Raw genomic sequence first — 15,802 nt, forward strand, 5'->3', positions numbered from 1 at the left:
AGGTCTTCCTACCAACAAACCATAACCCCAGGCTTACCATGAGAAAAACATCAGGCACATTCCAATAGTGGGCATCCTACAAAATATCCAACCAGTACTCCTGAAAATTATCAAGGTCATCAAAAACAAGGATATCCTGAGAAACTGTCACAGCCAAGAGGAGTCCAAAGAGACACGATAACTAAATGTCATGTGATATCCAGTGGGTCCTGGAACAGGAAAAGGACATTAGGTAAAACCCAAGGGAATCTAAGTAAACCATGGACTTTAGTTAATTAGAGAGACAGAGAGAAAGAAAAAGTCCATTTACTATACAACTGAGCCTAACCTCAAACCCTAACCTTTTTCATTGAGCCATCCGAACCCAATGGAGATATAGACAGGAAACAACCTTCCTCTTCTCCCATTCATGGTCTTCCAAAATGCTCTGTTCCTCTACTGGATTCCCCAACCATGTGCCTTGGCATCTTCACAGGTTGATCCCACAGTTTTCTCATTTTCAGGAATAAAAGCCCACTCACGTCTAAATCAAAACTTCCCTCTCACATCCATGCTGGGCACAGTGGCTCACACCTATAATACCGGCACTTTGGGAGGCCAAGGCAGAAGGATTGCTTGGGCCCAGAAGTTCAAGACCAACCTGGGCAACATGGTGAGACCTCCTCTCTACAAAAAAATGTTTAAAACTAAAAAATTAGCCAGGCATGGTGCACACACCTGTGACTGTGATCCCAGCTACTCAGAAGGCTGAGGCAAGACAATTGTTTGAGCTCAGGAGGTCTAGGCTGCAGTGAGCCATGACTGTGGCACAGAACCCCAGCCTGGGTGACAGAGCAAGACTCTGTATCTTCAAAAAAAAAAGATAGAAAACTTCCTTTTCACATCCAACTTAAGGCTTGCCCTCATCCTCCTCTTAGACCTGACTGAGATCTGGGTCCATATTAAAGACTCCTTTAGTATAACAAACACCATATATCTGCACGTAAGTCCATGAATAGCTGACATTTCTCATATCTACTTTCTCTTGATTTATTGATTGATAGGTATACTTTTTAAAATTTTATGGGTACATAGTAGGTGTATATATTTATGGGGTACATGAAATGTTTTGATCCAGGCATGCAATGTGAAATAAGCACATCATAGAGAATGGGGTATCCATCCCCTCAAGCAAGGGTAAACCTTTGAATTACAAACAATCCAATTATACTTTTTAAAGGTGTACTTTTTTTTTTTTTTTGAGACTGAGTCTCGCTCGGTCGCCCAGGCTGGAGTGCAGTGGCACGATCTCGGCTCACTGCAGCCTCCACCTCCTGGGTTCAAGCGATGTTCCTGCCTCAGCCTCCCGAGTAACTGGAATTACAGGCATGCGCCACCATGCCCGGCTAATTTTTGTATTTTTAGTAGAGATGGGGTTTCACCAGGTTGGCCAGGCTGATCTCAAACACCTGACCTCAGGTGATCCGCCCACCTCGGCCTCTCAAAGTGCTGGGATTACAGATGTGAGCCACCGCGCCTGGCCTAAAGGTGTACCTTTTTTAACAGAATCATTCAAAAGGAGGTTGCAGGGATCTTGACACTTCCACACTGCAGCATTAATCTCCTAAGAATAAGGATACACTCCCACATACCATGACACTCTGTTCACACCTAAAAAAATTAACATTTATTCCAGAATATCATCTAATCTCCAGTCCATGCTCACATGTCCCCAATTGTCCCCAAAACGCCTTTTGTAAATTTTAAATTTTTTTTTTTGGTTAAATGCCGCATCCAATCAAGGTTCACATATTGCATTTGGTTATGTCTCTTAGTCTTTTTGCATGAGGGAGGCCTCTCTTTAGTATGCAAAATCCTTATCATCTCTTCTTTGCCACTTGGGGACTTGGGCTGAAAATCAGGAGTGGCTGGAACATGCCCATTTACTGTCTGGTTTTGCAGGTTGTTGGAAGATATACAGAAGAACATCCTTCTGGAGAGGGGCCGTGAGCCTGGTTGGTCTAGACTGAGTGCCCTGGCAGAGCTCTTCCTCATGTGTGCATGGGAAAGAAGCCCAGATCAGTCCAAAGGCCTAACCCCCACTCCCAGACCCTACCCTACTCTTCAGAGAAATAGGCTCCCTACCCTGAACCCTGAAGAAAGCTGTACCTTCATCCCCAGGGACCCAGCACCCCTTCTGGCCTATCCCCAAAGAGTCACCGTGGGCCTTGGGTAGTAGGTGGAGCTGAGGGATCATGGCCCAAGATCAAGGGTTGATCCTTCCAACTTTGTTCAGTGATCCAGCTTTGATATTAGGCAACCAGGACAACCAGGCCAATCCGATAGGGGATGGTGTTTATAAAAAGGCCACTCACCTAGAGCCAGAAGCTCCAGACCAGCCATTACAACTCTGCTAATCTCAAGCACTTGCCTCTACAGGTACCTTTCTTGGGATCAGTTTCCAATCTCTGGGATCCCCAATTATAGAACTTGGAAGCTAGTGGAGACAGAAAGATGGGGAGCCTGGGCTAGGTGTAGGGGGCCTGGGTTCCAGGTTTTGCTACTCAGCTCTTGACTTGTGTTTCCCCTTTTTAAATGAGCAGTTTGGACTAAGCCATTTTTAAGGAGAGAGATGGGGAGGGCTTCCCCCTTAGCACAAGGGCAGCCCTGGCCCTGGCTGCAGCCCAACCTCAACCTCCAAGACGGTGCGAGGATGAGGACTCATCCCTGGAGGAGATGCCCTTCCTGGTATTGATAAAGAGTGCCCTGGGAAGGGGGCATCACAGGCTATTTGAATCAGCCCTGGGACCTTGGCTTCCTCAGTGTCACTGGGTAGGGGGAGCTCCCGGTCCCCTGGGTGTGTAGAAGGTATCAGCAGAAAGCCAGCACTGGCAGGGACCCTTTGGCACAATGCCCAGCATGCATGCTGTGCCAGGGGCTGACAAGGGTGCTGTCCTTGGCTTCCCCGTTTTGGGGTGGTCACTTGCCTCTACTCCAGCTCCAGAAGCAGAAACTAACGGAGAGGATGGGTGGAGGAGAGAGCCAGGGTTCAGGCTGGGAATCTTGAGGCTTCTTGCCAGTTCTCAGATTCTGTGATGCTCAAAGGGTGAGCTCTGGGGGCACAGGACACATGGTAGATGAATCTTAGTCTTTCTGGTATCCAGTTGGGAGCCAAGCACAGAACACACATCAGTGTTTATCAAATGACTGAGGAAATGAATGAATGAATGTCTCCATCTCAACCCTCAGCCTGGTCCCTCCTTCCTTTTTCCCTGTAGTTGGTACAGATGGCATTGTCCCAGTCTGTTCCCTTCTCGGCCACAGAGCTTCTCCTGGCCTCTGCCATCTTCTGCCTGGTATTCTGGGTGCTCAGGGGTTCGAGGCCTCAGGTCCCCAAAGGCCTGAAAAGTCCACCAGAGCCATGGGGCTGGCCCCTGCTCGGGCATGTGCTGACCCTGGGGAAGAACCCGCACCTGGCACTGTCAAGGATGAGCCAGCTCTACGGAGACGTGCTGCAGATCCGCATTGGCTCCACACCCGTGCTGGTGCTGAGCGGCCTGGATACCATCCGGCAGGCCCTGGTGCGGCAGGGCGACGATTTCAAGGGCCGGCCTGACCTCTACAGTTTCACCTTCATCACTGATGGCCAGAGCATGTCCTTCAGCCCAGACTCTGGACCGGTGTGGGCTGCCCGCCGGCGCCTGGCCCAGAACGCCCTCAACATCTTCTCCATCGCCTCTGACCCAGCCTCCTCCTCATCCTCCTGCTACCTGGAGGAGCATGTGAGCAAGGAGGCTGAGGCCCTGATCAGCAGGTTGCAGGAGCTGATGGCAGGGCCTGGGCACTTCGACCCTTACAATCAAGTGGTGGTGTCAGTGGCCAACGTCATCGGTGCCATGTGCTTCGGACAGCACTTCCCTGAGAGCAGTGATGAGATGCTCAGCCTCGTGAAGAACAGTCATGAGTTCGTGGAGAGTGCCTCCTCCGGGAACCCCGTGGACTTCTTCCCTATCCTTCGCTACCTGCCCAACCCTGCCCTGCAGAGGTTCAAGGCCTTCAACCAGAGGTTCCGGCGGTTCCTGCAGAAAACAGTCCAGGAACACTATCAGGACTTTGACAAGGTGAGCCCGGGGTGCAGGTGGCGAGGGGCACCTTGCAGCTGCTGTGTTGCCAAGGCCTAGGAAGGCTCTGGATACCTCAGACCAGCTGTGTGACCTGGAGTCAACTCTTCCCCTTCTCTGGGCTTCAGTTTCCTCATCCTTGAAGCCCCCTTCTCAGGGCTCCTCAAAGCCCCCAAGAAAAAAGTCCTGGAAATGGGGCCCTAGCAGAGCCCTGCAATGTGGGGGGCCGATGAGTGAGAAAGCTTTCATTCTGCAGAAACCTGAATCCCAACGAGGCTAATCCCCAGTTCTGGTGCCACGTTGCTTCCCTGTGTTCACACTAACCTTTTCCTCCTTTGAAATTGGACCCCTGGGGTTATTGGGAAGGAGGGTCAATGGGGCATAAAATGACACTTTACGTCATACCCAGGGCTGCTACCAGCTCCTGCTGCGAGATGTAGCCCCCTGCCTAGAGACCAAGTGGGAGGAGTAGCCCCCAGGGACAGGCGAGGGGTGTGGAGCAATGTTCAGCCTTTGACCTTGGAAGTGCCAGGGGTACCTCTAAGCTTGTGCTCCCTCAGAACAGTGTCCAGGACATCACGGGTGCCCTGTTCAAGCACAGCAAGAAGGGGCCTAGAGCCAGCGGCAACCTCATCCCCCAGGAGAAGATTGTCAACCTTGTCAATGACATCTTCGGAGCAGGTAGGAGCCAGAACCCTGCCCCTCCATCCAACAATGCCTGCTGTTCACCCACGGTCTTGCCCAGTCCCTCAGTCCATCAAACAACCCGCCAACCCTACACCAGATGGTACAACATACTGAGACATGCCCTAGGATCAGGGTTTGAGCCTGGGCTGTGCCACCAATTCACAGTGGAGACACAGCAAAGTCCTTCTCCTCCCCTAGGCTTCAGTTTCCCCATCTGAACAATAAAGTGTTCTCTGGCCTGTAAGTCTAGGCCCCTGTAATTCTGGCAGCTAATTCTGAAACCTGTATCTCAAGTTTATGTTGAAAAGACCCAGCCTCTGTCCTCAGGAAACTCACGGGCTAGGGTGAGAGAAAGCTAATGCTGGGTACACACATAATAGATAATTGGGAAATGATGGTTTCCTTGTTTCTGTCTTCCTTCCTTCCTCACCTTACCCTACACGGTCCAGGATTTGACACAATTGCAACAGCCATCTCCTGGAGCCTCATGTACCTTGTGACCAAGCCCGAGATACAGAGGAAGATCCAGAAGGAGCTGGGTACATGGGGGCCCCCAACCCTATGGCCAGGAGAAGCCTTGAGACCCAGATTGTGTGTTCAGTCTACAAACACCTGTTATGTGCCTACTGTGTGCAAGCCCTGGGAACACAGTAGTGCCTGCCCTTGCCTAGAAGATGTGGGAGGTTAGTGGGGTCGCAGACTTGTGAATAGACAGTCTTACATAGAGTGACATGGGGTATAAGAGGGGACAATTCATGGGGCAGTTAGGGCAGCCCATGAGTTCTGCTTGTCCTCTGTGTTCTACAGATGCTGTGATTGGCAGGGGGCGGCGACCCCGGCTCTCTGACAGACCCCAGCTGCCCTACTTGGAGGCCTTCATCCTGGAGACCTTCCGACACTCCTCCTTCGTCCCCTTCACCATCCCCCATAGGTGAGGGCTGCTAGTTCTGCCCTCCCACCTCTGAAGTCCTTGCCATATTTTCTCTTCCTGGCTTCTCAACCCTGGCCCTGGCTCAGCATCTCCTTTCCGACCTCATTCCACACAGATCCCAGCCTCAGTCTGCCCCCATCCAGTCCAAACATAATCTAACCCCCAGCTCTCAGGAGAAAGTTCCACTTGTGATCTCAGCGCTCATTCCCTTCTGCTCATATTCCCTCCCTCCCAGTGCCCTCTGTGCCAGCCAGGTCGGCCTCAGCCTCACAAGCATGACCCTACTGGCCTCCAATTTTGGTAACGCTGAACCTTCTGCCTGGAATGCCTTCTAGTCTCTTCTCTGACCACCAGAATCCTACCCTTGCTCAAAGTCAATGCCGATGCGAGCTTCCTCTCCCCAGAAGCCTTTTGACTCATCCAGCTGGCACAGCTTCACTCCTGATGTCTTATAGGACTTACAGCCATCAGCACTTGGTCATGCCCCAGAATTTTAACAATGTCAAGAGAGTTAGTGAGCATTTACTTCTGCCCAAATGTTGTTCCAGTTATTCCTAGAGTAAGAGGCCTGAATCCCCAGCCAGGCTAGAAACTCCCCAGGGCTGGCCCAGGCTGCCTGCTGCTTTTTTTTTCTGTTTTAATAGAAAATAGAAAAACATTTATCTGAAATTGCCTGTTTCTTGGCTCCAGAGAACAGCCAAGTGCACAGCCAGACACAAAGAGAAGTTTAGTAAATACTTGCTGAAGTTAAAGAACAGGAGGCAAGGAAGAGGGAGGATGACTCTACCCCTTCCCTGTTCCTCCCCTCTCCTCCCAGTGTAGGGATGGAGATGGCAGTGGGCAGGCTATCAGGATGGGGTGGAGGCAGGAACAACACACAGCCCAGCTTTCCAGCCCTGAGTCTCACAGTGCCCTCTTCCCTCAGCACAACAAGGGACACAACACTGAACGGCTTCTACATCCCCAGGGAATGCTGTGTCTTCATAAACCAGTGGCAGGTCAACCACGACCCGTGAGTACACACCCCTCACAGAAAAATGTGTGCAGGTTCAGCAGTCAGGAAGGCTGTTCGTCCCCGCTAGGAACTGTTTATATAATGAAAGGAGGGAACCTCAGTTGCTATATAGTCTGCTGTAAGTGACAATATTTACAAAGGTTTCACAAACTTTAGTGCACAGGAATCAACCAGGATGGCCAGGCGCGGTGGCTCATGCCTGTAATCCCAGCACTTTGGGAGGCCGAGGCACAGAGATCACTTGAGGTCAGGAGTTCGAGACCGGCCTGGGCAACATGGTGAAACCCTGTCTCTACTGAAAATTAAAAAAAAAGAAAAAGATTAGCTGGACATGGTGGTGTGCCTATAATCCCAGCTACTCCAGAGACTGAGGCAGGAGAATCGCTTGAACTCTGGAAGCAGAGGTTGCAGTGAGCTGAGATCGTGCCACTGCACTCCAGCCTGGGTGACAGAGTGAGACCCTGCTTCAAAAAAAAAAAAAAAAAATCAACCAAGATGTTTGTAACAGCTGATGGTTCCCCTAGGATTCTACTGTGGTGTCTAAGGCGGGGTGCCTCAGGCGATTCTGATGTGAATGGCCCAGAGACCTCTCTTTGGAAAGCCTCACTTTGGTGTATGGGTAGGGGGACCATATAATTTACCATCTACACTGGGACACTTGAGTGTGAAAACGCTATCAATGTTTATGCTAGTCATCATTACTCCAAAACAATAAACATAAGCCAGGACATACTGTTGAGGCCCTTTGGGAGGCATATTTTCAGTAGGATGAAGAGACATATGTTTTTCTTTCTTTCTTTCTTTCTTCCTTTTTCTTTTTTTTTTTTTTTTTTTTTGCTTTTTTTTAACTTTAATTTTTAAATAGAGGCAAGGTCTCCATATGTTGTCCAGGCTGGTTTTGAACTCCTGGGCTCAAGGGATCTTCCTTCCTCAGCCTCCCAAAGTACTAGGGTTACAGATGTGAGCCACCAAAACCAGCCTGTTTTTCTTCTTTAAATTCCTTTTAGATAAAGCATTATTTAAAGTAAATTAATATTAAAAGGCACTATCTTTAAGGCTGGTCATTTTAGAGAGAGCTTTGTAAAAGAAATAAGCATCAGGCCAGGTGTGGTGACTCATGCCTGTAACCCCAGCACTTTGGGAGTCCAAGGAAGGTGGATCGCTTGAGCTCATGAGTGTGAGATCCCTGAAACCCCGTCTCTGCAAAAAAAAAAAAAAAAAAAAAAGAAAAAAGAAAAAAACAAAAACACAAAAATTAGCCGGATGTGGTGCCAGTAGTCCCAGCTACACGGGAGGCTCAGGTGGGAGGATGGCTTGAGCTGGGGAGGCAGAGACTGCAGTGATCTAAGATGGCACCACTGTACTCCAGCCTGGGTTATAGGAGCCAGAGTTTGTCTAAAAACAAAAAAGAAAGAAAGAAAAAGGAAAAAAGAAATAAGCATCAAAGTTCAGTTTGGTTCCTTCCCACTTACCCTTCATTGCTTTCAACATGTCCTCACACTTGTGATCTCAACAGAAGTCTCCCTTCCCCAGGCCCCTCCTCCCAGGGCCTCCCCAGCCCTGAAGTCCTATCTCCTCTGTTCCTCTTGCAGGCAGCTGTGGGGGGACCCATCTGAGTTCCGGCCCGAGCGGTTCCTCACCGCCGAAGGCACCACCATTAACAAGCCCTTGAGTGAGAAGATAATGCTGTTTGGCCTGGGCAAGCGCCGGTGCATCGGGGAGGTCCTGGGCAAGTGGGAAGTCTTCCTCTTCCTGGCCATCCTGCTACAGCAACTGGAGTTCAGCGTGCCGCCGGGCGAGAAAGTCGACCTGACTCCCATCTACGGGCTGACCATGAAGCACGCCCGCTGTGAACACTTCCAGGTGCGGCTGCGCTTCTCCATCAAGTGAAGAAGACGCCACCATGCTGAGGCCAGGGAGCGAGTGGGGGCCAACCACGGGGACTCAGCCCTTGTTTCTCCTCCTTTCTTTTTTAAAAAATAGCAGCTTTAGCCAAGTGCAGGGCCTGTAATCCCAGCATTTTGGGAGGCCAAGGTTGGAGGATCATTTGAGCCCAGGAGTTGGAAGGCAGCCTGGGCAACATAGTGGGACCCTGTCTCTATTAAAAAAAAAAAAAAAATTAGCCAAGAGCCTGAGTGACATAGCAAGACCATGTCTCAAAAAAAAAATGTGTGTGTGTGTGTGTGTGTGTGTGTGTGTGTGTATAATTCTTATACCATATAATTCACCTTCTTTTTTTTTTTTTTTTTTCCCGAGACAGAATCTCACTCTGTCGTCCAGGCTGGAGTACAGTGGCGTGTTCTCAGCTCACTGCAACCTCCACCTCCCAGGTTCAAGTGATCCTCCCACTTCAACCTCCCGAGTACCCGGGATTACAAGCATGAGCCACTATGCCTGGCTGATTTTTGTAGTTTTAGTAGAGATGGGGTTTCACCATGTTGGCCAGGGTGGTCTCGAACTCCTGACCCCAAGTTATCCACCTGCCTTGGCTTCCCAAAGTCCTGGGATTACAGGTGTGAGCCACCACATCCAGCCTAATTCACATTATTAAAGTGTCAAATGACTTCTAGTGTAGAATTGTGCAACCATCACCAGAATTAATTTTATTGTTGTTATTATTTTTGAGATGGAGTCTCGCTCTGTTGCCAGGCTGGAGTGCAGTGGCGCGATCTCGGCTCACTGCAACCTCCGCCTCCCATGTTCAAGCGATTCTCCTGCCTCAGCCTCCCAAGTAGCTGGGACTACAGGTGTGTGCCACCATGGCCAGCTAATTTTTGTATTTTTAGTAGAGATGAGGTTTCACCATGTTGGCCAGGATGGTCTCCATCTCTTGACCTCGTGATCCACCCGCCTCAGTCTCCCAAAGTGCTGGGATTAACAGGAGTGAACCACCGTGCCCAGCCTTTTTTTTTTTTTTTTTTTGAGACGGAGTCTTCCTCTGTCTCCTAGGTGACAAGTGATCTGCCCGCCTCGACCTCTCTCAAAGTGCTGGAATTACAGGTGTGAGCCACCGCACCTGGCCCACAATTAATTTTAGAACATTTTCATCACCCCTAAAAGAAACCCTGCACCCATTAGCAGTCCCTCCACATTTCCCCCTAGCTTTCTTCCCCTGCCTCACCAGCCCTGGCAACTACTAATCTACTTTCTGTGTCTATGGATTTGCCTTCTCTAAACATTTCATATAAATGGAATTACACAATGAGTGGTCTTTTGTTACTGGCTTCTTTCACCTAGCACAATGTTTTCAAGGCTCATGTGTGTTGTGGCATGTGTCAGTAAGCCCTTGGTGCTTGAGTCCTGAGACCGGGTCTAGGTCTGTGCTCTCTTCAGTCATTGATAGGCACCTCCTTCACTCCTCTCTCTTCTCTCCTTTCATGTTGTTTGACCAAAGTTTTTGAACAATTGAAGGGAACAAGGAGAAAGGGATCCAGTCTCAGGGGCCAAACCCAGTTGGGTGGATGGGGATCCCCCCGTCCCATTCTCAAAAGGCAGAACGCATGACTTCTCACAAGGCCTTGATTTCTTCGTTCACAGACCAGGGGCGGATAAGCTTCCCAGAAGTGCTTGGATTATTTCAAAAAGGCCCAGGTCTCATCAAAGGACACTATCAAGAAATTGAAAGGAGGCCAGGCACAGTGGCTGACGCCTATAATCCCAGCATTTTGGGAGGCCGAGGCGGTTGGATCACTTGAGGTCAGGAGTTTGAGACCAGCCTGGACAACATAGTGAAACCTCATCTCTACCAAATATGCAAAAACTAGCTGAATATAGTGGCTAGCCTCAGCTGCTTAGGAGACTGTAATCCCAGGTGCTCACGAGGCTGTAGTCCCAGCTACTCAGGAGGCTGAGGCAGGAGAATCACTTGAACTCAGGAAGCGGGGGTTGCAGTGAGCCAAGATCCTGCCATTGCACTCCAGCCTGGGCTACAGAGTGAGACTCTGTCTCAGGAAACAACAACAACAACAACAACAAAAACTGAAAAGACAACCACAGAATGAGAGAAAATATTTGCAAAACATATAGCTGTTAAAGCATTTATATATAGAATATATAAAGTACTCCTGGCCGGGCACGATGGCTCACCCCTGTAATTCCAGCACTTTGGGAGGCCAAGGCGGGTGAATCATCTGAGGTCAGGAGTTTGAGACCAGCCTGGCCAACATGGTGAAATCCTGTCTCTACTAAAAATACAAAAATTAGTCAGGCATGGTGGCGGGTACCTGTAATCCCAGCTACTCAGGAGGCTGAGACGGGAAAAGCACTTGAACCCGGGGGCAGAGGGTGCAGTGAGCCATGATCACGCCATTGCACTCCAGCCTGGGCGACAAGAGTGAAACTCCATCTCAAATAAATAAATAAATATATACATATATATATTTATATAATATATATAAAAATCTACAACTCAACCACAAAAAAGCAACTCAGTTAAAAAATGGGCAAAGGACTTGAATAGACGTTTATGTAAAGAAGATATATTGATTGTATCCGTGTATCAAGATATCCCAGATACCTCGTAAATATATATACCTACTATGTACCCACAAAAATTTAATTTGAAATTTTTACAAAAGAAAATACACAGTCCGGGCATGGCAGTGCTTACCTGTAGTCCCAGTTACTAGGGAGGCTGAGGTGGGAGGATGGCTTGAGCCCAGGAGTTGGAGGCTGCAATGAGCTGTGATCATACCACGGCACTCCAGCCTGGGCAAAAATGAGACTTTGTTCCTGGAAAAAAAAAATATATATATATATATATACACACACACTATCATCAACAAGCATATGAAAAGATATTCAGCATCATTAGGGAAGTGTAAATCAGGCTGGGCACGGTGGCTTACACTTTAATCCCAGCATTTTGGGAGGCTGAGGCAGTCGGATCACTTAAGGTCAGGAGTTAGAAACCAGCCTGGCCAACGTAGTGAAGCCCCATCTCTACTAAAAATACTAAAATTAGCTTGGCATGGCGGCGTGCACCTGTAGTCCCAGCTATTCCGGAGGCTGAGGCAGGAAAATCACTTGAACCAGAGGCGCAGAAGTTGCAGTGAGCCAAGATTGTGCCACTGCACTTCATTCTGGGCAACAGAGCGAGACTCCATCTCAAAAAAAGAAAAGAAGTGTAAATCAAAACCACAATGAGGGCCGGGCGCGGTGGCTCAAGCCTGTAATCCCAGCACTTTGGGAGGCCGAGACGGGCGGATCACGAGGTCAGGAGATCGAGACCATTCTGGCTAACCCAGTGAAACCCCGTCTCTACTAAAAATACAAAAACTTAGCCGGGCGAGGTGGCAGGCGCCTGTAGTCCCAGCTACTCAGGAGGCTGAGGCAGGAGAATGGCGTAAACCCGGGAGGCGGAGCTTGCAGTGAGCTGAGATCTGGCCACTGCACTCCAGCCTGGGTGACAGAGCGAGACTCCGTCTCAAAAAAAAAAAAAAAAAAAAAAAAACCACAATGAGATACTACCTCATACCAATTAAGATGGCTATTAAAAAGAAAAAACTAGTAAGTGTTGGTGTGGATTTAGAGAAATTGTAACCCTTGTGCATTGCTGATGGGAGTGTAAAACGGTGCAGCCACTGTGGAGAATGCTTCGACAGGGCCTTAAAATTTAAACATAGAGTTACTACTTGGTTACCATGGCTCACACTTGCAATCTCAGCAGGAAAATCGCTTGATCCCAGGAGTTTGAGACCAGCCTGAGCTGCATGGCAAGACGCCCATGTCTACAAAAAATACAAAAAATTAGGCAGATATGGTGGTGCACACCTGTGGTCCCAGCTACTCCAGAGGCTGAGGCAGAAGAATCACCTTAGCCTGGGAATTTGAGGCTGCAGTGAACTGTGATTGCACCACTGCACTCCAGCCTGGGCAATGGAGTGAGACTGTGTTTCAAAAAAAGAAATGGGTAAATGATAAATTTTATGTATATTTTAACCAAAAATTTTTTAAAAGGTCACCATGCCTAGCCACAGAAAATACAATAAATTGGCCGGGCGCGGTGGCTCAAGCCTGTAATCCCAGCACTTTGGGAGGCCGAGACGGGTGGATCATGAGTTCAGGAGATCGAGACCATCCTGGCTAACACGGTGAAACCCCGTCTCTACTAAAATACAAAAAAAATTAGCCGGGCGAGGTGGCGGGCGCCTGTACTCCCAGCTACTCGGGAGGCTGAGGCAGGAGAATGGCGTGAACCCGGGAGGCAGGGCTTGCAGTGAGCTGAGATCTGGCCACTGCACTCCAGCCTGGGCAACAGAGCCAGACTCCGTCTCAAAAAAAAAAAAAAAAGAAAATACAATAAATTGTGTGCGATAAAAAGAGATGAGCTGGCTGGGTGCAGTGGCTCACGCCTATAATCCCAGCACTTTGGGAGGCCAAGGTGGGTGGATCACATAAGGTCAAGAGTTTGAGAACAGCCCAGCCAACATAGTGAAACCCTGTCTCTACTAAAAATACAAAAATTAGCCGGGTGCGGGCCTGGCGTGGTGGCTCATGCCTATAATCCCAGCACTTTGGGAGGCCGAGGTGGGCAGATCATCTGAGGTCAGAAGTTCGAGACCAGCTTGGCCAACATGGTGAAACGCCGACTCTACTAAAAATACAAAAATTAGCTGGGCATAGTGGCACATGCCTATAATCCCGCCTACTCGGGAAGCTGAGGCAGGAGAATCCGGGAGGCAGAGGTTGAAGTGAGCCAAGATCACGACATTGTACTCCAGCCTGGGCAACAGAGTGAAACTCTGTCTCAAAAAAAAAAATCAGCCAGATGTGATGGCACACACCTGTATTCCCAGCTACTCGGGAGGCAGAGGCAGGAGAATTCCTTGAATCTGGGAGCTAGAGGTTGCGGTGAGCTGAGATCACACCACTGCACTCCAGCCTGGGCGACAGAGGAAGTCTCCATCTTAAAAGAAAAAAAAAAAAAGATGAGCTATCAAAGTCACAAAAAGACATGGAAGAACTTTAAACGCATGTTGCTAAGTGAAAGAAGCCAATCTGAAAAGGCTACATGCTTTATGATTCCAACTTTAGGCCATTCTGAAACAGGCAAAACTATAAAAACAGTAAAAAGATCAGAGGTTGCCAGGAGTTCAGGACATGGGAGTGAGGGATGAATAAAAGGAGCACAGAGGGCCGGGCGCAGTGGCTCACACCTGTAATCCCAGCACCTTGGGAGGCCAAGGCAGGCGAATCACCTGAGGTCAGGAGTTCAAGACCAGCCTGGCCAACATAGAGAAACCCTGTCTCTACTGAAAATACAAAATTAGCCGGGCGTGGTGGCACATGACTATAATCCCAGCTACTTCGGAGGCTGAGGCAGGAGAATCACTTGAACCTAGGAGGCAGAGGTTGCAGTGAGCTGAGATTGTGCCATTGCATTCCAGCCTGGGCAACAAGAGTGAGATTCCATCTTAAAAAAAAAAGAGAAGCAAAGAGTTTAGGGCAGTGAAATTTCTCTCTATGATACTGTAATGATGGATAAATGTCATTACACATTTGTCAAAAACCATAGAATGTACAACACCAAGAGTGAACCTTCGTGGATACAAAAATACAGTTAGATACAATGAATAAGCTCTAGTATTTGATAGCACAACGGAATGACTACAGTCAGCAATGATTTGCAGCACATTTTGGGATAACTGAGGGAGTACAATTGGAATGTTTGTAACACAAGGAAAAAATTAATGCTTGAGGTGATGGATACCCGATTTACCCTACTGTGATTATTACACATTGTATTGCTGCATTAAAATCTCTCATGTGCCCCATAAATATATTCACCTACTATGTACCCATAAAAATTAAAAATATAAGCTGGGCATGGTGACTCACACCTGTAATCCCAGCACTTTGGGAGTCCAAGGCAGGCAGATCACCTGAGGTCAGGAGTTCGAGACCAGCCTGGCCAACATGGTGAAACCCTGTCTCTACCAGAAAAACGCAGAAGTTAGCTGGGTGTGGTGGCAGTTACCTGTAACCCCAGCTACTCCAGAGGCTGAGGCAGGAGAATTGCTTGAATCCGGGAGGTGGAGGTTGTAGTGAGCCAAGATTGTGCCACTGCACTCCAGTCTGGGAGACACAGTAAGACTCCGTCTCAAAAAATAAAAATTAAAATTAAATTTAAAAAAATATAGGCCGGGTGAGGTGGCTCATGCCTGTAATCCCAGCACTTTGGGAGGCCGAGGTGAGCGGATCACCTGAGGTCGGGAGCTTGAGACCAGCCTGACCAACATGGAGAAACCCCATCTCTACTAAAAATACAAAACTAGCTGGGCATGGTGGCACATGCCTGTCATCCTAGCTACTCGGAAGGCTGAGGCAGGAGAATCGCTTGAACCTGGGAGGCGGAGGTTGAGGTGAGCCGAGATCACGCCATTACACTCCAGCCTGGGCAACAAGGGCAAAACTCCGTCTCAAATATATATACACACACACACACACACACGCACATATACACACACACACACACACACATATTTTTTGAGACAGGGTCTTGCTCTATCGCCCAGGCTGGAGTGCAGTGGCACCATCTTGGCACACTGCAGCCTCAACCTCCCAGGCTCAGTGGATTCTCCCACCTTGGGACAACATATGCAGGCCACCATGCTTGGCTGATTTTTCTGATTTTTGTAGAGATGGGGTTTTGCCATGTTGCCCAGACTGGTCTCGAACTCCTGATCTCAAGCAATCCACCTGCTTCAGCCTCCCAAAGTGCTGGAATTACAGGCATGAGCCACTGTGCCAAGCCAAAAAAATTTTTAAGAGCAAATCCTGGCCGGGCACAGTGTCTCATGCCTGTAATCCTGGCCCTTTGGGAGGCCAAGGTGGGTGGATCACTTGAGGTCAGGAGTTCGAGACCAGCCTGGCCAACATGGTGAAACCTCATCTCTACTAAAAATACAAAAATTAGTCAGGAGTGGTGGTGCACACCTGTAATCCCAGCTACTCGGGAGCCTAAGGCAGGAGAATCAAACGAACCCAGGATGCGGAGGTTGCAGTGAGCTGAGATTGCGCCACTCCACTCCAGCTTGGGCAACAGAGGGAGACTCTGTCTCAAAAAAA

General features: G+C 48.9%; 1 protein-coding gene across 1 annotated transcript; it reads left to right on the top strand.

Moving 5' to 3' along the window:
- Positions 1-2,369: 2,369 nt before the first annotated feature.
- On the top strand, positions 2,370-8,658 carry LOC112627775 (cytochrome P450 1A2). The gene is made up of 7 exons (XM_025390416.1): positions 2,370-2,418; positions 3,258-4,100; positions 4,661-4,781; positions 5,237-5,326; positions 5,595-5,718; positions 6,644-6,730; positions 8,326-8,658. Exons 2-7 carry the CDS (start codon positions 3,267-3,269, stop codon positions 8,621-8,623), a joined length of 1,554 nt encoding a protein of 517 aa, XP_025246201.1. The 5' UTR covers positions 2,370-2,418; positions 3,258-3,266; the 3' UTR covers positions 8,624-8,658.
- The last annotated feature ends 7,144 nt before the right edge of the window (positions 8,659-15,802 follow it).

Source organism: Theropithecus gelada, chromosome 7a, assembly GCF_003255815.1.
Source record: "Theropithecus gelada isolate Dixy chromosome 7a, Tgel_1.0, whole genome shotgun sequence".
Classification (NCBI taxonomy): Eukaryota; Metazoa; Chordata; class Mammalia; order Primates; family Cercopithecidae; genus Theropithecus; species Theropithecus gelada.